Source organism: Taeniopygia guttata, chromosome 18 (genome assembly GCF_048771995.1).
Source record: "Taeniopygia guttata chromosome 18, bTaeGut7.mat, whole genome shotgun sequence".
Lineage (NCBI taxonomy): Eukaryota > Metazoa > Chordata > Aves > Passeriformes > Estrildidae > Taeniopygia > Taeniopygia guttata.
The window spans coordinates 2,361,491-2,387,637 of record NC_133043.1 but is presented as its reverse complement, the minus strand read 5'-3'; the positions used below and the strand labels follow the sequence as shown (position 1 = coordinate 2,387,637).

At 46.0% G+C, this 26,147-nt stretch overlaps 2 protein-coding genes across 5 annotated transcripts in view; one reads left to right on the top strand and one right to left on the bottom strand.

Moving 5' to 3' along the window:
* ASPSCR1 (ASPSCR1 tether for SLC2A4, UBX domain containing) overlaps positions 1-20,168 on the bottom strand; it is a 44,884-nt gene extending 24,716 nt beyond the window's left edge. Inside the window, exons 1-8 of one of the 4 annotated variants that reach the window (XM_072937136.1) lie at positions 20,034-20,168; positions 14,119-14,322; positions 13,282-13,337; positions 12,505-12,616; positions 8,710-8,810; positions 2,518-2,575; positions 1,641-1,714; positions 436-853 (exon numbers count right to left, since the gene is read on the bottom strand). In XM_072937136.1, the coding sequence (XP_072793237.1) occupies positions 436-853; positions 1,641-1,714; positions 2,518-2,575; positions 8,710-8,810; positions 12,505-12,543 (690 nt within the window). In that variant the 5' untranslated portion in view covers positions 12,544-12,616; positions 13,282-13,337; positions 14,119-14,322; positions 20,034-20,168. Of the gene's footprint in view, positions 1-435; positions 854-1,640; positions 1,715-2,517; positions 2,576-8,709; positions 8,811-12,504; positions 12,617-13,281; positions 13,338-13,420; positions 14,074-14,118; positions 14,323-20,033 lie in introns of those variants that run through there. The other 3 variants (XR_012058626.1, XM_030287524.4, XM_072937137.1) reach the window with 3 other exon arrangements.
* On the top strand, positions 18,941-26,100 carry NOTUM (notum, palmitoleoyl-protein carboxylesterase). The gene is made up of 11 exons (XM_030287523.4): positions 18,941-19,699; positions 20,027-20,079; positions 20,231-20,326; positions 20,880-20,940; positions 21,798-21,856; positions 22,873-22,975; positions 23,626-23,817; positions 24,147-24,247; positions 24,345-24,492; positions 24,743-24,790; positions 24,910-26,100. The coding sequence occupies exons 1-11, from the start codon at positions 19,182-19,184 to the stop codon at positions 25,214-25,216; spliced, it is 1,686 nt and encodes a 561-aa protein (XP_030143383.4). The 5' UTR covers positions 18,941-19,181; the 3' UTR covers positions 25,217-26,100.
* The last annotated feature ends 47 nt before the right edge of the window (positions 26,101-26,147 follow it).

Sequence of the window (26,147 nt, the reverse complement as noted above, 5' to 3'; positions counted from 1 at the left end):
TCTATAAGCAAGCAGCAATACAAAAGGAAAAGGATGGAAGGTTTCCGCTTCATCTGCAATACTAAGAAAATTAAGTCACAGGGCTCAGGTAACAAAGTGGGCATTTGTTCATGAAATCTGTGTAACTGAGGTGTAGGATCTTCTGGACTGTGATTTAATACAGCTGTGCTGTCTCTATTTGAACTAGTCATCAAGGATACCTAGAGACTCAAAGTTTTGCCTACCTCGGAACAGCAAATTCTTAAAACTCAAATCCTTCCTACTTCCTGTCTGAACTCAGGCAGAACTGTATGCCATTAAGGCACCTAATCCTGTGACACAGGGAAAGAGTCCTAAATCTGGAAACATCTTTTTCCTCTTGGGAGTGCAGCCTCAGGCAAGGGAGGGGAAAAAAAAAATCCTTGTTGCCCAAACTGCAAATACATTTTCCCTTACCTGTTTTTGCTCCTTTCGCAGTTCTTGGCTGTTCTTAGACTTCTTTGGCTTAGAAGGGCCTCCAGGACTGGAAAAAGTTGTTGGCAGCTTTGAGGATGGTACAGCTACAGAAGAGTCCCCCAGATGCTCTCCATCTCCAAAAAAAGGGACAAATTGGGTAGGCTCAGGCTCTGGAGAATGCCACAGCTCCTCCAAGCTAGCATGAGAATCTTTAATCGAGTCTTGCTTGTGTGTGCAGCTGTTTAAAGATACAGCCACATCCCTGTGCTCCAAGTCCTTTGGAAATGTGTTTGCTTGAGGTAGAGGCACATCCACTGCTTCTTCCATAGAGCCTCGCCTCACTGTTGGCTCACTACAAGGCACCGTGGCATCCACAACTTCCTCCCCAGCAGATGAACTGCATTTCTTCATGACAACTCTTGAAGAAGACACCAAAAGGAATAAAAATAAAATCACAGTCTTAGGAGAACTGCCCTCCCTATTCTCAATGTGCCCATGACAAACACAGCAGCTGACTCAAATACACCCTGATTTAACAACTTTCTTCTTCCAGATGCTTACAGAGAACAAGCTCCAGTTGCTGAGAAGTGTGGGGTAGAGGGTCAGGGAGTTGTGCAAAACAACAGAACAGGGACCCACTCCTCTGGAAAGACACTGCCTTCTAGAGAAAAACAGCAGTCAGTTGTAAAGCATAGCTTCTAATCACTCCTGCCTTCCGTATATACTACAAAGAACTGGTCAGGAGATCACAGAAAGGTTGCCCTTGTCCCAAACTCACCCCGCAACAGCCACCAGGGCCTGTAGCAGCTGGGAGTTAAGTGCCTGAGATCCAGAGAACGGAAGAATGAAGTGGTAGCTGACTACCCTCTCAGAGATACTTTTAACTTTGAATTCTTTTTTCCACTCAAAGGAGGAAGGAAAAAAAAAAAAGAAAAAAAAAAAGAAACTAACAAACAAGCTCTTTTAATCTGCACATGACTGGTCAGTGCCAGCATCTGCTGCTGTGCAAAACACATCTGGGCAGCAGTTTGAGATAAATAGGCAAACGCAAGAATTTCTGAGTGCTGCAATGTTTTAATTTGGCAACTTTTTTGTGACTTTTCTTTTTCTTTTCTTTTTGTCCTTCTTTTGGTACTTAAAACAAAATAAATTCACCATCAGAGTGGAAAGGGAAAATAAAGAGGCCAAACTTTGCTTTTCCCAACCTGATAACAGCATTGCCTCCAATCAGGCCAAGCGATTTCAGTGTTGTCTTCTCCAGAGCATCTTTTCCTGATACCTACAACAAAACCGGAGGAGAGCAATTATGGCCTCTGATTCCCCAGGAAAGCATGTAAAGCTCTTCATAGAAAGAAACTTGTATCCAAAGAAACACCACACAACACAAGAAACAGTTGAAAACACACTCCTGCAGTTGAAAATCAGACCTGAATCCATCTGTATCAACTTGTACTGTTTCACCAAATTCACAGCTTATTAAATCATCTCAATGGAAGATGACCTACATATATTTTCATCCCATACACACATCCAAGTGAGATCCAACTACAGCAAAGCTACTTTTATGTCAGAAGTTAAACGACAGGCAACATCTCAGAGCTGCAAGACAGATGATTTCCTTACATACACCTCCTCTCCATCTGTAATGACTTATTCCAGAATAAAGACGATCTGTCCACAGAGGTCAATGGGAAGTAAAGGGGACAGCTAGGGAGAGAGAATTCCATAATATCCACATATAAAATATTTAACAAAACATTAATAGCAAAAGATCAAAACAGAGAAAAGCAAATATTTATTAAAACGAAAACACTGTTTTGACTCAAGCTTTAAAAGAAGCTGGAAAGAAAAACCCAAATAGGTCATTGAGCTAATTTTATGGGCTCAGAGGTCTCAGCGGCACAAGGTTACGTTCCAAGAGAGCTTTTTTCCATACAGACACGTCATGCGTTGAAAAGACCAACATTTTTCTACTTCCCCTCTCAAGAAAGTTCAAAAGAAACACTTTCCAGGTTGGAAAGCAGAACTAAGTTTTCTTATGTTTTAGGGACATGAGACAGTTGAGAGGCCTTTGCTGCTTACCTCATCTCGCATGTAAATACAGACTGGAGACAATTCACCATCCTGTTCCATAAGCTCCCTGCAAGAAAGAGCAAAACACTGAAGCACCTGCAGAAAAGCATACCCCCTCCAAAACCAGCACAGAGTAACAGTACAAAGTGGAATCAGCAGGAAACACTGTCCTCCATTTTTCTCCAGCAATAACCACTACACAGTTCACAGGATCACTGTTAGACACTAAGTAAACAAATTGCTTCAATGCATTCACTTTTCCTTAAACACAGCCTAAAAGTTTAAAAACAAAGAAATAATTAAAGTAAATTCTGAAATTAGCTGATCATACTAGATAAATTTAAACTCACCGCTGTTCTTGTGCCTCAGTACCCAATCTGAAATGTTATTTAGTTATATTTGCTCTTTTTAATCCAAGTTAAAAACTTCACTACAGTTTAGACTGAATTCACTGGGGAGAGGTCCATTTCTTTCACATATGCACAGCAACAAAGAAAATTAAACACCACTCTAAAGCAGATCAACTAAGGACAAGAAACTTGCCTTAGCATCATTTTTAAAAAAGAAAAGAGAAAGTAAACAAACAAAACCAAAGAGCATGAACTTTCAGATTCTGGAGATCATGAAACAAGTAAAGCCAAATGAAAGACTGCCACTGTAGACAAAGTGAAAATCAACCCATATTTAAGAATTTCAGCAATGCAGGACATGTATGAGCAATGATGCAAAGTCCTGCCAGCCCATCTCTAGAGGAAGACGGAAGTGAAGGACACTTACCATCGAGATGGGGAAAAACCAGTAAGATGCTACTCTTTCCATTTTTCTCTAGATAAGCAATTCTGAGGCATTCCAGTAAAAGAGAAGCTTTATTGTATGTTCACTTGATCAAATACAAAAGACAGACAGGGAAAGGACAATCACAGCCTATCACATCAATTCTCAGTTCTCATCCAGCTAACATGATCTGATTTCAAAAGGGGGGGGAAAAAAAGGATTGACACTTTCACCAAGAAAACCTCAGATGTCTCCAGAAAAGTAAAAAGCCTTACAGAATTAGCCAGTACATTATGCTGAAGCACTGGAATCAGTGAGAGCATTCAATTGCACACCAGAAGCAGCTCTGTCATGTTCGCTTCCACTTTCAGGAAAGTGAAACTCAAACTGAAATCAGACGAGGAGGTGGTAAAATGTGAGACTGAGGAGAATACTTTGCTTCTCATCCCAAGCATGCTAATCTAAAAGGTGACCAGGAAAACACTGTCCACTCTAATACAGTGCTGGTTTGGAAAGATATACATGTCTGAATTCTCAAAAGCAGTTTTTCAGAAGTTTCAGATTCAGACATTTCAGTCTAACTCAGCCTGGGAAACTACAAAAGATAAGAACACTGCCCACAAAATTCCCCATCTATACAAGGAGAACTGACAAGATTTATCCTTCTCCATAGACCCCAGTAGCTCTTTGAGACATTCTGTCTCAAAGTCCGTGCACTTGCAGTTGCACCAGGATATCCCATGGTAAAGAGCTGCACTCCATATCCCATCCGCACTGCAACAGTTGGTTTATCATGAAACACAGAACAGCTCTAACTCCTCCTCATAGTCAACTCCCTTCATCTTACTGCTCTCTACAGTCCAATCTGGGGGGGGTGTGTGGAGGGAATGGCTTTCTACTCACCCCACCAGGAAACCATCACCTATCACCCGTGACTTGAAGAGAAACCACCTCTCTGCAAAGCAGATAAGGAAATCCGTCTGGAAGTCCAGGAACATGACACATCCTTGGTCACCTCCTGAGACATCTGGAGGCAGTTCCCAAGGTCAACCTGCCATTTCATGCCTGACTACACAAGTGTTTGGTACTGAACATCTAAGGAGCTTTGCAAATGAGAGACTTATAGGGTTATGTGAACACTTCCACTTAGCTGTCTCTTCAGACACTAGATTCTAGGCCCTGCAGTGAATTTCAAAAAAAAAAAAAAAAAATCCAGTAGTTTCAGTGAAAAGCAGAAGTTTTGGAAAGATATTTCTACTTCACATTACCCTGCATTGTTTGTAATTCCCCAGTAGCAGCAATAGCTGCACTTTCTCCTAAATACAACTGCAAAACATTGATCAACTTGGCATTCAAGTGCCCCAAAATTTAAGCAGAAACTCAGACTGTTTCTCTCCAGGACATGACTTATTCCTATACTTGTATATTCAGGGTACATTCCCTATCTTGTGCCTAAATTTGTGAGCACTGTAACTGGGTCATGGAAGAGGGTTAACTCTAGGAACATGATGTCAGTGATCAATGCTTGCTGCATTATGACTTTTCCTGGAAAGGAGTTTAATGAACAGAGTCCCACCACTTAAAACACTGTGCCTTCAGCATCACGTAATTTTGACATAACACTTATATTTTGAGATGCAATATTACCAGAAACAAAGTTATGTCAAAGAGTTATGTAGAAAAAGGATCCCTTAAGCAACAGTCAAAATCCACTCAGTCAATCAAGCATCTGGTTCTGAAGTGACTGTACATTCCATGGTCTGTATGCACTGTGGCCACACTGACTGCTGCTCTTAGAAAAGCTTGGAACTCCACAAACAGACATGTAATATATCCAGCCAGCAGGAAAGATCACCTTAGGACACAGGTTACTTTTTCTCTTATGGTAACAAGGAAATAACTTTTTGCACTTTAACAATCCGCTTGCCCAGCAGAAGACCAGAGTCTGCATAATCAAACTTAGCCCAGCATGAAGTAACAAAAGAAACTAAACTGAGAGGGAGTCAACCAGCCTCTGAAGTGGAAAATGAAGGGAAATAGCCATTAAATTCCATGAAAATTCATCAAGGACATTTAAACTTAGACTCAAAACTCAGCTACAATGACATATAAGTGAAACCAGAAGCCACTCAGGATTGAGAGAGCCACTGGAAAATTATGGTACTCATCTTTGAGTAATTCTCAAGAGCCAGAGAACATCAATGGTTTCCAGTTGAAGGATGTGAGGGACTAAATCTGTTAAGCACAAACCACAACTGAGATGTCTGGTTTAATTGTAGCAGTCTATACGCCATCTTGATCAAATGGTTAAAAGCTTGCAACAGCACAGTGGTATGGGACAAGGCAAGTCACAATGAAACCCAGAGGTAGAGCAAATCCAAATAGAGCAAACTATAAAACCAGTCCTGAGGGTCAGTCCTGAGGTCTATTTTAAGAAAGTCAGCAGCTGAGAACTACTTCCAGACCAGTTGCAACATATTCCAAGGAGTTTATACTACCAAGACTGTAAGACCACTACTTCAGAACACTTCTCCCAGCCACCACAACAAATCCCATTGTGCAGAAAGCAACAGACACACCAGAGCATCCAAAATACTATATTCAAGTTTCAGATTATGAAACACAGTTAACTTCAAGGTGAACAACCAAACCAACACAAGAATACGTTTGCCTCCATTTGTGATTCTGCAATTAGTTATTCTCTTTCAGGAACAAAATGCACTATACAATGCTCTGCAGGAATAAGGAGATTAAGTTGCTCATACAAAAGAACGTTGTCTTGTGATATAAGACCCAGGCTCCAACCTCCCTTGCTCCTCTGACAGCAGTACCTGAGGAAATTCCCAAGGCCAATGCCTGATGATGAAAGGCAAGAAAAAAAAAAATCTTGTCTCAATTGGAGAACTGGAACAAAAGATCACCAGAGAGGGCCTTCAGCACACTATAACAGGTTGCTGCACTCAGACTTCTCCAGACAATGCAGGAAAGATACTCATCCCCACCTTATTTTCAATAGGTTTTGCTTCCAATTAAGATTAGGTGTATCCCTTGAGGAATCCTCAATAACAGTGCAGAAAATATAAAGGACTGATGAGACACAGAGAAACAGTAGAGAGTCACAGAAAAGGCACACAGAACAGGCCAGGGAATACAAGCCTGAACCTCAAGCTGCTGTCTGTCAGGAAAGGTGGATGACAACCATTTAAGATAAAAAAGTCTTAGGTACAGTGGAACTTGTCCTCACCAAAGACCAATAGAGAGGAAGCCAGTTTGACTTATAGAACCTAGTTTCAGTCACTTTTCCAAAAACCACTTTCCGCTTCAATCCAAGCAACTCTTTGAAGAGTCTTCTAAAAATGTGTGGAAAATATCTGAATTGAATGAATGACCAGTGAAGAAGAAGAAGCAGAGAAGCGAAGAAGCAGTGAAGAATCATGACTATCATAGATGTCTCTGAGTTTCTGAATTGCAGCTGCTCTATGGACAACAGCCCATAAAGCTGCTGAAGCTGCAAATAGGCAAGAGTGGGAGATAGAAACACAGGCTTCTTGCTCATGGGACAGACAACACTGTGCCCTCAACCAGCCTCTGCAGCACAGACTCCACGCAAAGATCCCCAAAGACTTATTTTTGTCTAACTCTTGGAAGCAGCAGGCTCCTCCTCCAGCTGCTGCTAATCCATTACATGCACCCACTGAGGCAAGCACAAACATCAAACATACTGTCCTCTCTTTGATGTGCTGCTCTTCAGAAGGGGGACGGCAAGCAGATTAGATTCCTTCATGTAGTGATCTGACAGGGCCTGTAAACATCTTGTGCAAGGACTGCCACATGCTGAGAGGAGGAGCAGCCCTACAATAGCTTCCAGACCTTCTTCAGACCCAATTAGCCAAGATGGATGCTGGAAACCCAGGGGAAATTCCAGTGGATTTAGAATACTTCCCCTCACGCACTTAGAGCAGCCGAGCATTCCAGGAAAACGTCTCCAGTTAGAAAGTCCAAGGAAGGATTCAGCAAACATCAACAACTAGCTGACTAGTTAGTCAACTGAATCAAAACACATTGAACAACAACTCAGCCCATTAAATTCATACAGATGGTTGTAGATCCAGCTTGTTCTGTAACTAAATCACACACAGCACCTTTGCTGCTTGTTGAACTTAATCAAGATTGCAAAGTCCATCCAAACATCTGAACTCAGCTTCCAGAGGCCAGAAAAGAGCAGCTGTGTTCTGAAGTTATGAATGCTTAGCACACTGCAGCAGTTAGAAGCATATGAAGAGCAACATGTATATTAACTAGTAGTATTACAATTACCTGTAACCAATAAAAACACTTCAAAAGAGCAAAAGTATATGAAAAGCTCAACATTTAAACCAAAGAAACAATCAACTAATATGTGAGAAAGTCACACAAAGGTTATTTGTCATTGTCAATAATTACTACCTTCCACCAGTCTAGCAGTCCCCAAAGTGCAGCAGGCACTCCTCTCCTCAGGGAGGGCACAGAGGGTGTAGTAAGGGAGAAGAGGGGACTTAAAACACTCAAGATAATTATACCTGTGGTTTTTGTCCTGCCTATTTCCTCAGTTAAAAGAAAAATAATTCTTTTATCTCTAGCATTTACATGAATTCTGTTCCTTTACTTATGAATAAATGTCACATTGTGGACATGGTCCATGATTAAAAACAGAACAGCTGTCACAACTTCAAGACTTCCTCTTCCAAACCATGAAAAATAGAAAAGAAGTGCCTTTCTCTAAGAAAAGTTTATTAGCTTGACATTTCAAAACAATACAGCCTTCTAAAATCAAAACTAAAGACAAGAGGTAGCACTCAATGTAGACTGGACTAAAATAATAAGATTTCTACCATGTACATGTTCAATAAATAAAGAACCAAAAATTCTTGCATTTAAACAGGATCTAATCAGTCTTTCGAAGATTCCACATTAACCTGTTGAGAGCTCCAGATTTCCTTGAAGAACCTGCAAACAGCAAGCCCCAAAAGCAACAGTAACCCATACGAAATAATCCCCTGCACTACAGGGAACTGCAGCACAGAAATACTGCTGATTGAGATCATCCAGGCTTGTCACACACATCTCTAGCAGTAACTTGACTTCAAACAGGCTTGTGTAAAAGGAAGGTGGTACAATATGTCCCAGTATCTTCACAGCTTTAGCAGTTTGTTACCAGTTTATGCCACGAACCAGGAGTAGTACTCCTGGATTAAAAAACAATAATAAAACTATGAATTGTCAAACCTGAAAGAGCAAGGAAAATGCAAACATCTCTGTTATAAAGGAGAAATCACAATCAAATAAATGCAAATTCTACAAATTCAAAGGATTAAGCTGGGTCACCGTAACAAGTAATTAGTGGCATGCAGAGATCCATCCAAAGTATATTCTCACTGCATTGCTCACCTGATCTTTGCAAAATGGTTGAGAAGTTCCCACAAGGTCTGTTGACAGAGGAAGGTGTCTTGCAAACGGGATCCATCGTCTAACTGTAATGCTATCCGAACCTACAAGGACACCACAACTAATTAATCTGAAAATTGAATGAAAACTTATTCTTCTTCACAACTCTTTAAAATACTTCAGTGTTTCTTGTTCATCGGTACAGGCCTGAATTCCTGTTCATTGGGATTAATGGCTTCTGAGCATGGGGGAGGCCATCCTGGAATACTAACCAGCTTTCATGGGCCCCTCTCCCCTGCCGTATCTTGAACTGGAACATATTCAGAGAAAAGCCAATGCAAACATCCCAAATAATGTGCCATCATGAGCAACGGAGGTGTTCTGTTTTATACCAGATGAAACTATTACAGTAAGGGTCTTCACAGCTAGATAAAACAAATTCCAATAACCCAGACATGACTGATGCAGCTGCACCATTTAAAACACCAACACAGAGCTCTGTCTACTCCAGCATCATTTTGCAGAACAACTTCCCTGGGACAAAACAGGTCAATTGTATATCCACACACAGAAACAATGAACACAGTCCCCATCTATCCCTGCTTTACTGAAGACTTAAACAACCGTTACCAGTCCAAAGAAATGACGTTTGTAACTTGCAACTCACTAATGGTTCCTAACCACCACATTTTGACATACAATTTTAAGAGTGAAGTAACAAAAAATCTCAACAATAGTTCTGGTCATTAAATTATCGAGTTCTTGAACACCTGCAGAAAAAGGCAAGAGCCAGCTAGCTGCCAATTTTAACAGGTTTTTTCCAACCTGGAATGTGAACATCCACATGCATTATAAGGCACTACACAGTCTTTAGAGAATGCTTCCCTACCTCTCCCTCACAAAAAAAAAAAAAAAATTAAAAAGAAAAAAAAAAGACTTTTCTAAAGTGAACACATGCTGGGGTCTGTCCTGAAGAACTTCAAACTCCTGACTGTCTCATGGGAAAAGTTTAGCAGCTAACCAAGAGAGAGAGGACTATCTGTTCTCTAGATAATATTTTGCAGAGCACTTTAGGTGTTATCTTAACCTTTTAGAGAATATTCAGCCTTTTCCAGCATGTCTAACTCTTTAAGTTTTCCCAATTAGCTCACCTGTCTAAAGAAAAATCATACAAAGTCCTAGCCACTAGACAGAACCTGGTTTCTCCAGTCAACTTTAGTTTTCAGAAGTCCACAAAAACCAGCTTTATTCCAAAGCCTGAGAAGGACATTAGCCAGGATAGCCAAAGCCACTTTCTTTCACTCTGTGTTTTCATGCATCCCTACTAATACTCTCAGTGCAGCCTCTCACCAAGTGCAAGGTGTATGTGCAAGCATGAGAGTAGGAGCTACAGAGAGGTGGGAAAGAGACATCACACGTTCCAGCAATTTATTGATTTCCATGGATTTGTCATCTGCCTTGGCTCCCACCAGTCCTTGCAGGACTGCAAATGCTGATCTCCCGGAGACAGTAATTTTTCTACATAAAGCAAACAGTGGCTGACAGTACAATGTGGTTTCACCCCACCACTAACACAATTTCCCAGTTTCACCTACACAGGAGACAAGCTTTAGATTATTCTCAGCTACAGCAGAGCGATGACAGCTGACATCACCATTCTCTAAGAATCCAGGCCAGAAATTCAGACTACCAGTTGCATCAGTTTTTGGGCAACAGTTCAAAGCTAAACATGTCATGAAAGTCCTGTTTGCTCCATTAGAAAAGTCTCTTCAAAAACCCCAGGTGCTACATAAAATAGTAGAGACCAGTGCCAATTATCGTTTAAGTTTACAAGCATTTAAACAAGAGGCTGACAACTTTAACACTAGAGCTGTACTGATGGTGCTCCTGCGTCACCTGCCACCACAAAGGGAATTTGTTCCATTTTTCACTAAAGAACTGTCTTACAGGAAACAGTGTTTTCCCCATGCAAAGGCAAATCCAAAAGCTTTCTATTTTTAAAACACCACATTTGCTGAACAAACTCATGATTTATCAAAACCTGTATTCTGTCTCTAGGGTAACTGCTGTAACTAAAGGAAAGCACACCTACTTCGACTCACATAACAGAACATACAATAACAAAAGACACAGAATCAAATTCATCCCAATATTATTGCAGCCAGCTGGCGTGACTGAATCTGCATCTGAACTGCCACTACATTCCAGCCACAGCCACCTGGCTGTTACAGAATTCCCTATTTTTTTAGCACATTCTCCCTGTGATAGGGAATTCTTTTTAGTTGGTTGTTCTGTACGAAGTCTTTTCTTACACTATGAAATTCTCCCAAGTAAAATCTGCTCAGGTTTGTGGGGCAGGGACTCAGTTTAGACTCCACTCTTCACATGCACATTTGCTGTGTCTTCTCACCTTCATGACACAGCAACCAGCACTACCAGGGAAGCCTCACTTCTGTATATTGTGTTGTTGAACTGCAGCTAAATAGTAACAACTTACACTTCTATTAGTTCTTCTCTTTTGTGATCTAGAGTAACAATTCTACACTATAATCCCTCTCCTAACAGCGAATAGTCCTTCTTGCCCTTTCTCGCAATATAAGTTCAAGGAAAAAAAAAATCATTGTTTTCCTTCAGTCCCTCCGAAACTGGATGCAAATGTCAGATAGTCATCACCATTTCAAGAGAAACACTCTTCTCTGGAAGACAAACTCCATTCCACCACAACATTCCACTGAAAATTTTAAGCAAATGCTACTGGTTTGGGGTATTTTTTTATTTAAAGCCTTATTTCAAGCACAAATGTCTTTCCACCCCCAAATCAGAAAAAAGGTATTAGTGCCAAAGCAAAGAACATGGAGGTTTTACAGAGAAAAGTATGAACATCAGGGACCCCCAAAACTATGTCACACAGTGAACTAAAGCAGAGACTCCAAAGCCTTCTCACACCACAAAGTTAATTTATCAGTTTCTCTCAGCTACAGCAACTGCCTTAACAATCACCACTAGCACTGCTTGGCTGACAGACATTAAGAGATCAGCACCTGAAATTTACATGAAAATGGAGAAACTTCCTATGAGGAAATTAAAAAATAGCAAGATTACCGTTAGTGATAGACAAATTTCCATTCCCAGGCTACTTAAGTAAGACCACATATCATTTTTACAACATGAAAAGTTCATACTCAGTAACACCTATGCATCACTTGAAAAGTTAGGCCTATAGCCATGGGGATATGTATAGAAAAATTTTACACTCCTAAAAGTGGTCATAATTTCTAGAGAAAACACCATCCAAAAGTCCTTTGCAAATAATACTAAAAAGGGACATTTGGCCACTGATAACACAGAATATGTCACCAAAGACTCTAAAGCTCTGTAAACACACCATGAACACCAATGCTGGGAAAGCAGCAAAACAGGATTCTGTAAGAATCTGAGATTTAGTCAAAATCCATAACTGGACAACAGCAGCTGAAACAGAAATTAGGAAAGGGAACTGAATTAGTCATGACTGATTACTAATGACTTCTTAGCTATCCATGACCACTAGTTTTTCAGCTCCCCAAGCCATCCCACTCTCCTCTAGTACAGCTGGTACCCCATGCTCATGCAGACTCTAAACAACGACTTTCAGCTACTTAATTACTATTTTCAAAAGCACTGTAACCAGTTTTTAGCTGGTCTCTCACAGAGGCATTGGCCAAGCCAGCCTGTGCTCTTAGTTATTAGATCTGATGGGATCCTATCAGCACAACTGGTAACTGAACAAAACAGGTCACGTTGTGTAAATGAACATACCGTGGTTCCAGGTCCTGCCCTCCTGGAGATTGGCACCATCTCCAGTTTGGCATTGTTGGGCAGCCTAGCAAACCTCCACTGCAAAGACAGGTCCAACACATTCCTCTGAAACCTGAGAGAGAACAGAGCCTATGAGCAATACAAAGTCCAGGTACTGTGCAAGAGAATTCCCAGGAGGCTGACCAGAAGCCATAGAACATGATTCAACAATGAACAATTGGTAATTATAAAAGAATCATCAACAAAAGCTATTCTGCACAGCAAAACAGCTGCAGTTCATAGAGGTTGCAGAGAAGATACCCTTTAAAGGTTTCTCCCTTTAAAGGTTTTAAAGAGAAAAACAGCAACCAACTACATAACCAATCCTGGTTCAACTCTTTTTTTTTTTTTTTTTTTTTTAGCGCTCAGACAAACGAGTTCACAATTAAGACACCATAAAAGCAGAGACTCGAACTCCCCGGTAGAGGGGAGATGGGTCTTGCTGGCCTGTGGCCTGGATGAGGTGCACGCGTGGGTGTCCGGTGGCAGCGACACGGGGCCTCGCCGTCTGTCCCAGCACCGAAAGGAACGTGGCACAGAGAAACCGGGCGAACCGACCGGCACAGAGTTCAGAGTGTGCCCCGGCTCCCCGCACTCCCACCGCCCGCCGCGGATTCCGCCAGGCCCCGGGCGCGCCGCGGACCGGCCGCGGACTCCGGCAGCACCACGCCGGGCGCGGAAAACGGCGGCGGGCAGGGCCCCTCCCACGGCCGCAGGCAACTCCACGGTGACACTCACTTCAGGCCGTACTCGCCAGGGCTGCCACCCTGCTTCCTGCAGACCTCCTCGAGGACCTGCGGAAAGAAGAAAGGCGTCACGGCCGGCCTGCGGCCTTGCCACCGTCTTCCCCTCAGCCCCCTCCTCATCGCGGACCCACCTGGAGCAGGACCGTGCCGGGCCCCACCCGCACCGTCACCCGCCGCCCGCTGGGCGCCAACACCGACACCGCGGCACCGCCCCCGCCCGCCGCCGCCATCTTCCCCTACCGAGCCGGCCCCACGCGGCCGGGGCGGAGTCGGCCCGGGGCCGTCCTGCTGCCGGCCCGCCCCGCCGCGCCCGGGCCGCGCCGGAGGGGAGGATGGTGGGAGCGCTGGCCCGGCCCGGCCCGGCCCGGCCGCTGCGGAAGCGAGCGGTCGCGGACAATTCCCGGCCTGGCGGAGCCGGCCCGCGGCGGGACGGGCAGGAGGCTCTGAGGCCGGGACGGAGCGGTTCGCCCGCGGCGAGTGTGGTTCCCCGGGCGCGAGAGGGGCTGGCGGCAGCAGCTGCCCTTGGACACGGCGGACGGTGGGCGGCTCGGCTATACCCCCGGCATTGGGCGGGGGCTACCCCCGGCCCTGCCCGCTGGGCCGGGGCGGGGGCGGCTCCAGAGCCGCCGCCGTCTCGCAACTCCGCGGGGAGCGGGAGGGGAGCCAGCCACAGGTCCCGCTGTGGCTGTCGGCGCTTGTGTTGTCCCTTGGGTTTCCAGTGTCGGGATCCTTCTCCAGGGAAATAAAACATTTTCTCGTTTTACCGGGACCCTGCCCGGCAGCGCCGGTGGCCAGAAATCCCTTGGGCTTAAGGGTTCGTATCACTCACCCAAGCAGTGATACCGAAAGTCCCTGCGCGTACAAGGAAGGCTTTCCTGGGCCAAATACCAGCCCTGGCGAACGCCGCATGTCACAGGGGAATGGGGACCGTCCTGGTGCCTTCCCAGTGCCACAGGAGTGCCCAAGCAGTGTCACAATCGGGGCGCCGTTGGTCAGACAAAGCACAGCATCCTGCTGCCTCTGACAGACATTTCTACTGGGAAGAAAAAAAAAAAAAAAAAAAAAGGAGAAAAAAGTTGATTTGGAACCTCGTGGTCAGTGCTGCAGACTCAGATGGTCAGGAGAGATGGCTGCAGCCAAGGAACCGAAATTATCATACATTCCACAACACACAATTTCCCAGAGACTATTTCATTTATGGGTTTCCCGTTCAGCCTCAGCATGGCCTCTGCATCAAAGGCAGTCTGAGATTCGACGACTGTCTTTGCTATCATAAAAAGAAAACAGAACAACTCACAAAAAAGAGAAAAAAAAAGCCAACTAAAACCCAAAACTTTTAGTTTGAGTAACCATTGGAATTTATTTAGCCTAAGTTGTAACCACTTGCAAAATGCTTTCTCTTTTCTCTACTTCTTCTATATTTATCCTATATGTTAAGTCTCCACCTCTACCCCAGCATCCACAAAAATGTCTGGTTTGCTTGGCTTGTAAAAGAAAAAGATCTTTTCAGGGACAGACACTTTCATAAAAGATAACACTTGCTTGTGTTAACCATATCACCAGTGCCAGAGAAGGGGGAGAAATGGGAATTTAAATAATGGAGAGACTTCCCCTAGCTTATGCATGTGGATTCCTAAATTCACCCAATACCGTAGTGAGATGTAGTTCAGTGAGATGCAGAAATAGTAATAAATGATGTCCAGGCAAAAAATGTTTAAAACAATGCTTAAAAATATCTTTACATTTTGTTGATTCCATTGGGCAGTATCATTGCCATTACATTTATAGAGCTATAGTGTTCAGGATATATAGTTTTCTACCTTCTCAATTGCCTTTTGCTGTAAATATATATGAAGAGGCATGAAGATTTAAGGGAAAGATTTTTCTCAAAGTTGACACACTTGTCTAAAAAGGGGTGCAACAAATACCTGATATTCAAGTACTTCTTAGTCTTTAAAATAGGGAGAGATACAAAGCTCTGCAACTATCTCACACATAATGAAAATATCCCATTCTTCCACTAATTAACTCTTTTGCTGGAAGCAAGAAGCAATTAAGATGACTTTGTTAACTGCAGTGACTATCCCCCTGCTCAGGCAGAGCAGCCATTCCATTCTGAAAGATACACTTTGGGTTTCATGGCCCAAAACACTGGTCTGATTTATGGGTGGGTGTAGCTCCTATTTGATGTCTGAAGCAGGCAGCTGTTTAATCTTTTGCACCTTTTTTGCATCTGGAAGTGACACATCCCTTAAAGAAAAGTTGTTCTCATAAAAAGACATCAATGTAATTTGAGCTGAACATTTCCAAGTTGTGGGATTAGAGGTGATTCTGGCTATTAGATGTAATAGTATGTCATAATCACAAAGTTGCATGGAGGAGAAGGGTCATATTTCATACCCAGAGCCACTTCTAATCTCAAATATTTATCTGAAATTAGAAGCATCAGGAGAGAAATGGGGGAAGTGACTACAACCTGGAGTCCATTAAAGTGCCACAAAGAAAGAGGACCTCATTTGGGAATGGCTGAAAACACCCTTATATCTGATTTCTGCCATTGTCAGGCTGGAGGATGCCTGCAAATCTACCAGGTGAGCCCCAGCCAAACATCCTCCAAAAATTTGTCTTGAATTGCATTTTTTTGGTAATTAGAGTATACACACTGCAATATGACTTTCCCCGGCCTCACTTTTTAGGCAGCTGGTGCTTTCATTAGCCCTGGCACTGCCTGCATCTGCATTGTCATTTGTCACAGGCATAGAGGGCGTAACACATATTTGCTTCTTCATAAAGTAGCAAAACCTCACCTTATTTTTTATTTCTTCTTCCAAAATGAACAGGAAATTAGCTGTGATCATCTAGAAATATGTAGTAACAAGTTCCAAGACATGATGCAGAACAAGCTGCTTATCACTGTAACAATAATTCTGGAGTGTTTCAAGAGACGTTCCTGGCTCTTACCAGAGCATCACCCAGCAGATCACATCTGTACCCAGGTTTTAAGAGGGCTCTACTGCTCTCCTGGAGTTCTTTACAAGCCCTGGCCCCGGGGTCAGGAGGCAGCAGTAGCATGACTGTGTGAAAGCAGGATTCTATCAGTGAGTAGTGCTGTATGGGGTAATTTACACACAACACAAGACCCAAGCAATGAGACGGGGAGCTTGGTCTGAGCCAGGGCTGCAGAATGGCTCAAATCAGGAATGAGAGGTGGCTATGAAGGGGAACTATACCTGTGGTACAAGCCCTTACACAGGACCCAGCTGTAACCCTCTTGGTTCCTGGGTTTCCTTGGGAAACAGCTGAAGGACCAATGCTGGGGCTCCCGTAGTCCTGGCAGGGTATGAGGGAATTCAGAACTGTCTCATAAGCTTTGGTACAGCATAGTACAATACACTGAACATATAGGGACATATCTTGGGACATAATGGAACACATTATCCAGGACATTTCACTTTCAAGGGTATTAAATTAAAACAATACCTCCCATAACATTATTCTCAATCGTGAAAAGTCTACTGCTTGCCTCCTATGTGCTTCACTCCTACCAATAAAAATTCCAAATCTCCAGTGCCTGGAGCAGGAATCCAATTCTCTCAGCTTTCTCCGAGCTTCTTTTTGTACTGAGGCCAATCTATTAAATGTAGGGAGGCTCATATCAAAAGATTAAAACTCAGTGAACCTCTTGTGCTAAAGTATTATAAAATTACCTAAAATCTGTGTCACTTTGATGGTCACTCAAGTTCAGTATGTCACGGACCTGAACGGTACCAGATTTAAATGTTTAGAAATCAGAGAGGCTGTTACACCAGACCTACAGACTTACATTCTTCCTCATAGCCCCTTGCTCAGCCATGGAAAGTAATACAACATTTTACTCAGCTTTGGAAGGATAGCAGGAGTGCTCTGAGCGAACCCTCCCCTGAGTGACCTAAACCAGAGGTCAGAGAGCTGAAGAGGGCTCAGTAAAGCCAAGCCACACAAAATTTGAATTTCTTTGCTTCACTTCTTAGGACAAAGATCTGCAACTTTAACATGCATTCCTCTCTACCATAAGATGCCTCCCTGGTGCACCATAATGAGTCACCCCTTAATGCGCTGGTTACCAAGCAAGGCATTACAGAGTGCAGGAACTCGGCCCTCCATGGAGAGAAAGAGCAGGGACACCAGGAGGAATGCAAGCCTGGCAACGGGAGGCACAGCAGCTTTACTGTGAAGGATGCAGTTCAGCAATCTTACCCCTTCTGGTTTCTTGCTGTACCTAGTGGACTATGAGGTCCTGAAGTTGTTTATGCCATCTTTTCCAGGGATCCTGGAACACTCTGAGGACTTACTGCTTCAGACTTTGCACTAACTGACCAGTTTCTAGATAAAGCTCTGCTCAGGCTGACTGATGAGTTCTTTAATTTGCCATAACTAGCCTCAGTGATCCCTTGCTTGGACCTGGCAGGGACAGTGAGGAAGAGAGGTTTAGGCCAGCATAGAGAAAGATACAATGACGCAGAAATGTGCTGGGACCAAAAACTTGTCCGAGGTGAATGTAGTGCACTTGAGGAGGTGCACAGTCAATTGAATAGCTTTTCTTGACTTTAAAGATACTGTTGTCAGTATTAGCACTTAAATAAAACATTTGGGGGTAAAAGCCTGAGTGAGAACAGAGAACAGAGAACTGAGAACTGATAGTACGTAAGAGAACTGAAAGATAAAAAAACCAACATCGCAAGCAAACCAAAACCACATGCTAGGTGTGTAGGAAACATAGAGTTGAGCCTACATTCACAAAGTTCAAATACAGTAAGGTAAAAAATGTATTTGCAGCAGTTAGACAGCCCTAATTCCAGCTTGATGAAAAAAAACTTCCACATGCTATTTTAAGATTATACTATTTTCACCTTTTCTGATCCCAGATAGATTATATTTCCCAGTAAAGACAATCTTCCTGTTCCTTCCTGGAAGGCTGGTGAGGAGCGTTATTATTCAAAGTGTAGTATTTTCTCCGGTTTTCCTCGGTGTTTAACTCCGAGGTCTGCAATAAGGCCATTTCCAGGCAATTCCCCCTCTCCCAAGGTGACAACCCGTCTTTTTCTCCGCGATTTTTCTTGCAATTCCTGGAAACGTCCAGGGCCCGGGGGAGAGCGGCCGCCGGTAAACCTCGGGAGCTGTCAAGAGCAACAGGGAGCAGCCTCTACGGCGCGGGGACTCCGACCTCCGGGCAACCGCGCCGGGGGTCGGGGACTGCAGGAAGCTAAGCAGACCGGACGCCGATGTCTGGGACCAAACGGCCGCTTCCCGCTGCGCTGTGGGAGCTGGAGCCAGACCGGAGAGCGGCATCGCGGGCTGCCCCTGGGACGGCATGCGGGGTCCCGCACAAGAGAGATCTGGGGGCGCGGGGCTGAGCTCCGCCGGTGAAGCGGCGGTGGCACGTACCAGGGCGGGGCGGGCAGTGCCGCCGACGCGGAGCCGGGGAGGAGCTGCCGTCGGGGTTCTGGGGGGAGAGGGGCGGATCGGGGGGCGCGGCGCGGGCCTGGGGCGCCGCCACGGGGGCTGCCACGTGCGGGGTCTCGCGTTCGGGCGGCCCGACCGCCCCCCCGGCCCCGGAGAGAGGCCGCCCCGGGCCCCCACCCCCCTGCGGGCGAGGCTGTCGGGCGCCGCCGCCACCGCCGCGGCCCCGGCGCCGGCAGGGGCGGCGATGGCGTCGCCGTCGAGCGCGGGGCGCGCCCCGACGGAGCGGCCCACCGTGCCGGTGCGGCGCGGCGCAGACCCCCCGCTCCCTCCGCCTCGCTCCGAGGGGGCGGAGGGCAGGGCAGGGCGGGGGCTGGCCGGCTGCTGCCCCACGCGGCGCCCGGGCTGGCGGCGCCCCCGGCGCGCTCCCCGCGCACTCCGTGCCCCTCTGTCATGCTCGCCGCCTGGGAGCGGGCGGCGGGCTCCTGTGCCGGCAGCCGCGCCTCCGAACCCGCTCCGCCGGCGCTGCCCTCTTCGCCCACTGCCGACCCCCATCTCCGCGGGTGGCGCGGCGGGGCGCGGCGGAGCGCGGGCGGCGCTGCCCGCCGCCGGGGACTGGCTGCTGCCGCGGCGAACGGTGGGTGGCGGCGGGCGGCGATGGGCACGGCAGCGGTGCACCTCCTGCTGCTCTTGGGGCTGCTGCACGCCGGGCCCGGCGGCGAGGGCAGGAAGGGCTGGCGGCGGCGAGGCCCGGCGGTCCGCGAGCGCGGCGAGGCGGCGGCGGCGGCGGCAGCCGAGAGTTTCCCGCTGGACTTCACCGCCGTGGAGGGCAACATGGACAGCTTCATGGCGCAGGTCAAGAGCCTGGCGCAGTCGCTGTACCCCTGCTCGGCCCAGGCACTGCCGCACGACCTGCGCCTGCACCTCCTGCACAACGCCTCGGTCACCTGCAACGACGGCAGCCCGGCCGGGTGAGTCCCCGCGCCGCGCCGGCCCCTCCGGGCGCCCCGGGGCTGCCCCGCGCGGGCGCTGCCGCTCCCCGCGGCCCCGGCCCCGAGGGCTGCGGCGCCACCGCGCGGCGGCGCGCGGCACCGGCGGCAACAGGTGCAGCGAGCGCCTCCCGGGCGGCGGCCCCGGCGTTTCCCCGGGCGGGCGCGAGCGGTGCCGCCGCCAGAGCCGCCGCCCCCGCGCGCCGCCCGCGCCTCGGCGTGGCTCAGGCGCCCGGGCCCGACCGGCACCAGAGCGTTGCGGCCGGGCCCGGCTCCCGCTTAGGCGCTGCCCCTATTCTGTGCCCGCAGCTACTACCTGAAGGAGTCCAAAGGCAGTCGGCGGTGGCTGCTGTTCCTGGAAGGTGAGCGCCGGCGCCCCCGAATTCCGCAACGGCGGCCACGAGCGGGACGGCGACCCGAGGCTGCCCTCGGTGCCCTGGCCCCTGACGGCCGCCGTCTCTCGCGCGCGAGCTCCCGGCCCTTCGGGGCGCCTGACCCCTGTCCCCTCGCCAGGAGGGTGGTACTGCTTCAACAGGGAGAACTGCGACACCCGCTACGACACCATGCGGCGGCTGATGAGCTCCCGGGAGTGGCCCGCGACCCGCGTGGGTGAGTCGCCCCTTCCACCCCGTGGGGCAGCCCCGAGGGACTGGGACCAGGCTGAGGTAGCTCCCGCCGTCACCACCCTGGAAGGTGCCTGGTTGCTGCCCCGTGATGATACCGTGCCAGGTATCATCACCGGGCAGGCTTTGGATGCGCAGGTACTGCCGGTAATGAGTGCTTCTCTCTTCGCTCTCTTCTCATGCTGCAGCCTCCTGGGTACCCAAACCTCCATCACTCACACAGATCGTCTAACTGAGTTTATTGGAATTTACCTGCTAGGATTTGTCTTTTGGGGAGGTACCTAAATAGGCATCACGGGTCTTTTCTGTGCTACAAGGAGCTTCTAGATGGGCTTCATCTGTAGCATGAATCAAAATCTGAATGTCAAATCTTCCTAAGGGCAAGTTTAGAAATGTTCCTTCCACTTCCCTTGCCAATGTTTTTCATCATGGATGTTTGTTTTCTGTGTGGTCAGAGGTCTTGCATGAGACTCCTATGATTCTTCTGAAATCACAGACTGTCATCTGTATATTTTTTGTTTCTTTGTGCCCATCCGCAGGAACTGGGATCCTGTCCTCTCAGCCAGAAGAAAATCCCCACTGGTGGAATGCAAACATGGTGTAAGGAGGGACAACGGAGGGAAATAGCTTTATACTTAAACAGCATCTCCTGCCTTTTAGGCTAGCAAGAGTGCTGCAGTGACGGGTTAAGACTAATGCTTGGAAAAGGAAATTGTGTGTTTCCTCATTTGCTGCAGTTCACCTCTCTAACACTTAGGGCTGACGCGGTCGAGAAACTCAAGTTCAATCTCCTTGGATTTGTAGGGTAATCTAATGAAGAAAAACTGCGGATAGTTTAGAGAGCCTTCTCAACAGCTGCAGTGGTGAATCCGTCACGAGTGCTGGGCTGATAGTTACACATCTGACAATTTGAGAAGAATGTGGAGCAGCTCTCTTAGTTCAGAGAAATGAGAGACACCAGTTTATATATGCATCTGTACAGAAGGGATGTTAATTTGTCTTCTACAAAACAGAGACATGTGAAGTTAATTCCTGCATAAAACCTCCAGTGGTTGCAGTCAGCATTTACACTGTACTGACTAGAGTCTTCTGATTTTTCGTGTGAAAAACTGAAGCATAGAGAGTTGCCTTGTGACAGGCCATCCACTGTGTTGGCAGAATAGCTGAGAGCAAAGTCATGCTCCATCGTTCTGTCCACTGAGCTTAGTGATTCAATTAGATTTATAAAAGACAGGTTATTGATCGATTTAACTCAGTAAAACTATTAGTGTTCAGGAGAAAATTCAAGAAAATTACAGTTGTCACTTGGTGTGCAGGAAGGTAAGTTGTCAAACTGGACAGAAACTTTTCCATTTTCCCTTTCCCAAGATTTAATTTTCTTCCAGTTAAGTGACCACATCCTCACCTTGTTGTGCATGTCAGAGGCACAGCAGGACTCACACAGTTCTCTCTTACAGATTCATCCCATATTGCTCAAGTGATGTTTGGAGTGGTGCCTCTTCCAAGTCTGAGAAAAGTGAGTGTTGCTGATGGGCTGTTGCTGCCCCAGACATCACACATTAAAGGATGTGGCCAGACTTCTGTGAAACCACGTGGATGAGAAACAGGCTTTTTCTTGCTGAAGGGCAGGAAAGAATATCAAGCTACTTCCAGATAAAACATCCTGATCTCTTTAGCCCAGGCTGTTTTGACATAGTTCAGAGCGACTGCTTGAAGAGATGTTACACTGATGCAGTATGCAAGGATTAGAAGACCAAAGTTCCTTTTAGATGAATCTCCAGGTTCCAGCACGTAGCAAATTAATTGCTGTAGCTGAGGGACCATGGACTGTTGCATGTAACTTTATCACGGCTGACCTGAGAGGCAGGACTGTGAATTTAGTGTCAGACTTTGATCAGGATGTTTGGCCTTAGGCAGGAGCCATTATGTCTCAAGCTAAGCTGTCTGCAGGTTTCTTAGGGAAACAGCACAGTTCATATTAATACATGCTGCATTGCCATCCGCTGTCATTCCGGTGGTGTCACAGTAAGGGACTTTTCACTTCATCCCAGCTCCTTGGCACTGTTCCTATGGAACAGTTACACATCAGCAACCATGGATGCTGGTGGTGCCAAGGAAGCAGTGTCTTTGTACATGTAACATCTTGTGAAGCATTGCTTCTCTGAATTGGCTTGATGAACTGGGAAAAAGGGGAAGCAGTATGTTGGAAGTGAGACTCCAGGTGGTAGGAAGGTGTGTGTTTGTTTCTCCAGCACCTTCCTTCTTGTTTTCCTTTTCCAAGTTTACTCACTTCTAAGCATGGTAATAGGAAGGTACTCATGTAATTCAGTTCACTCGGTTCTCTTCCAGGGCAGCACATTTTGTACAAGGTGGGGGAAGATCTCTTGTTAGTTGTATTTCATATAGGTGGATAAAATGAGCCTGAGTTTAGGTTCCTAATCCCTTTGGAAAGTTCTTAAGCATTTTCAGAGAGGAAATAGAAATCTGAGCCTGGACAGGAAGCAATTCTGTTGACACTGACCTGTCTTCCAGATGAATATGCCTTCATGGGAGCACTGATCATACAGGAGGTTATAAAGGAGCTGGTGGGAAAAGGTCTGAGCACTGCAAAAGTATTGCTGCTAGCAGGTAGCAGGTAGGTATCCACAAGATTCTGTTTTGTGAAGACAGGAGATTTCCATGGTAGAAGGCTGTTAAGGGAGGAGGTCCAGCAGCTCCTGAAACATTTCTTCTAGGCGTACAGTAGCACTAACACAGCAAACACTGTATCTCTGGTCAGTTTTCTCATGTCTGCACCAAGAATTCTGGTTCCTGTTGGCCCACGTCATAAGACACACGCCTTCTTTGAGTTGATAAAACCAAACTTGCCTCACACAGGTGCTCTGGATCATCCTGTTTTGCAGAAAGCTCTGGTACATTCAGTGTATTACACAGGAGTATAATAGAGAAGTTGCTAAGAGTGAATTTGTCTCGCTTCAGATTTTTTTAGTTTTTGAACAGTCAACCCCCTTGGAAATTATACAGAGCGCATGTATTTCTCAGGAAAGAGAGTAACAACTGGATTTTGTTTCTGAGCTACCAGATTATTACTCAGCACTGGCTTTATTTCTGAATGTTGCAAAGCAAGGAAATAATGTGGTGTCTACCAAGTTCATGGTGAACGGTTGGGTAGCTCTGCTGGGGGTTTTCATAGCATGTCCCTGCTGAAGAAGGTGTGTCTGCTAGCAAGGTCTGTAACACCAGTGTGTGCACCTCATGACTGCGGTGCTGATGTTGCTGTTGCAGTGCTGGGGGGACAGGAGTGCTCCTGAACGTGGATCGAGTGGCAGAGCAGCTGGAGGAGATGGGTTATCAAGGGATTCAGGTTCGAGGCTTGGCAGACTCTGGATGGTTCCTGGACAACAAACAGTATCGCAGGACCGACTGTATTGATACCATAACGTGTGCTCCAACAGAGGCCATCAGAAGAGGAATAAGGTACAGTCAGATGATCTAAAGTGCATTAAGAGGTTAGAGTGTGGAAGAGATATCCTCCTTCGCTGTGTTCCTTTGTTTTGATACTTAAGGAGTAGTTACTGTCTATGTCAGTGTTTTTTCAATGCTTTTTTTGGAAAAGACAATAAAGTCTAAATGTGTGAAAGAATATGTACAGTTACAGATGCTCTAAAATGTGTTGACGGGACAGTGCTGCCGAGAGAGCTGTTCTATCAGTTGAAATTCTAGTCAGAACAGGAACTAGGATATGGAGAGGATACATTGTTAGGATTGCCCTGTGCCTGCCATTCTGCTATTGCTTTGTCTTCTAGATACTGGAATGGCATTGTTCCAGAACGCTGTAAGCTGCAGTTTAAAGAGGGAGAGGAATGGAATTGCTTTTTTGGATATAAGATTTACCCCACTCTGCGATGTAAGTACCAAAGGAGAGAGATCAAATGGATTTAGGGTTTCCTCTGTATTTGTAACTAACTTGAGCAATCCCTTTTCCAATTTTTTTGTCTTTCTAGGCCCAGTCTTTGTTGTCCAGTGGCTTTTCGATGAAGCCCAGCTTACTGTAGACAATGTGCACCTAACTGGCCAGCCTGTTCAGGAAGGGCAGTGGCTCTACATCCAGAATTTAGGTAGAGAGCTGAGAAACACCTTGAAGGATGTGACGTAAGTGTTTCATTGAGAAAAACCTGGCATATTTTTTTCTAAGGGACATTCTTATCTAGTTCCTTGTGTTCTCAGATCTCTGCTGAAAAAGAAGAGTTGTAAATTTGGTAACTGTTAGTTCATCTACATCAAGAATCTTGCCTTTTTCATTTTTGTGTAAAATTCCATTCTTTCCCTAGTCTGGAAGTTTCAATTCAGCAGGATTTGCTTTGTCCTTCAAGACATAATCCATGTTTCTGTTTTCCTTTAGTGCGAGCTTTGCTCCTGCCTGTTTGTCCCATGAGATCATCACGCGCAAGTAAGTGCTTGTGCAGATCCTGTAGAGGTGAACAGGGATGCAGCTTAGGAATGAACCTGTCCTGGCAGCCTGACCCCTCTGATGTGATCTGTACTGATGTGATCTGTTTGTCTTTTCAGTCACTGGACTGACATCCAGGTGAAGGGGACATCATTACCCCGTGCCCTGCACTGTTGGGATCGGAGCCTCCATGAGAGCAACAAAAATGGGAAGGCTCCTCTGAAAGGCTGCCCAATTCACCTGATTGACAGCTGTCCGTGGCCTCACTGCAACCCCTCATGCCCCACAATCAGGGACCAGTTCACAGGGCAGGAGATGAATGTGATCCAGTTCCTCATGCACATGGGTTTTGATGTTCAGAAGATGGCACAGCAGCAGGGCCTGGAGCCGAGTAAACTCCTGGGGATGCTCAGCAGTGGTAACTAGAAAGGGCTCTTCAGAGAGGCAGAGATTAGATCAGGAGGAGAGAGACTCTCAGTCCTTCTCCCAAACTTTCTAATCTTCTTCCTAATGTTCCTGCAGGCAGATGCATGCTCATACCCATGGCACACTCACACCTGTGCACTCACATGCTCCGACACTCTTGCACGCTTATGGTGTGTCAAGAAAAAAAAAAAAAAGAAAAAAGAAAAAAAAGGTAATCAGCAATTTCTTGCTTACACTGTTTGGCTGGAACTTGTTCCCTTCCTCCAAACTCCACGGCTAAGTTTCAGCTGGTCACATCCTCTTCCTGTGCTGCACAAGGCAATCAGATACAGGGAGTAGCAAAGCCATAAATAACAGCGATGAGAACCTTCCCCAGATCTGGGACATCTTCCCTTGCCATGAATTTTACATCATAGACTTGTTACAAGTGGTGAAAGAAGCAAGCACTGGATTTCTTCTGTCCAACTACGAGTGAAGGAATGATTACATTACTTCCTGGAGGTTAGCATCTCATGTTGAATCACAGTATACAGACCGAGGACACGTGCTAGGGATGGACACTCTTGTACTCAATTTATTCATATTATTTTATAAAATGACTTTTTAAATACTTTTTTTAAACTAAGCAAGAAATATAAAGGATATTGTAACATATTTTTTTTAATAACGAAGAAACCTCTTGCTACTTTGGCAACGTGGACATATTTATTTTAATATGTAAAGCGCTATTTATAAAGGCTGACCAGAGAACCATACCTATGTCTTTGTAAAGTTGTATATGCTGCTTATTTGGATGGGTTATCCTGATGGTCACTTGTGCCTGGGAGAGGGCTAAGGGTGGTGTTGATATTTTGTATTAATTAGATTTCTGTGTTCCCCTTGCAGTGTGCCTTGTCATTGTTTCTTTGATGAAGAGATTGTAAGATAAGGT

Bases quoted from the DNA above. Each gene is read 5' to 3' on its own strand.
- NOTUM (XM_030287523.4), top strand. From the start codon at position 19,182: ATGCTCGCCGCCTGGGAGCGGGCGGCGGGCTCCTGTGCCGGCAGCCGC. The intron at 20,941-21,797 runs GTAAGGAGGGAC...TCTCTCTTACAG, and splicing joins TGGTGGAATGCAAACATGGT to ATTCATCCCATATTGCTCAA. The intron at 23,818-24,146 runs GTACAGTCAGAT...TTTGTCTTCTAG, and splicing joins GCCATCAGAAGAGGAATAAG to ATACTGGAATGGCATTGTTC.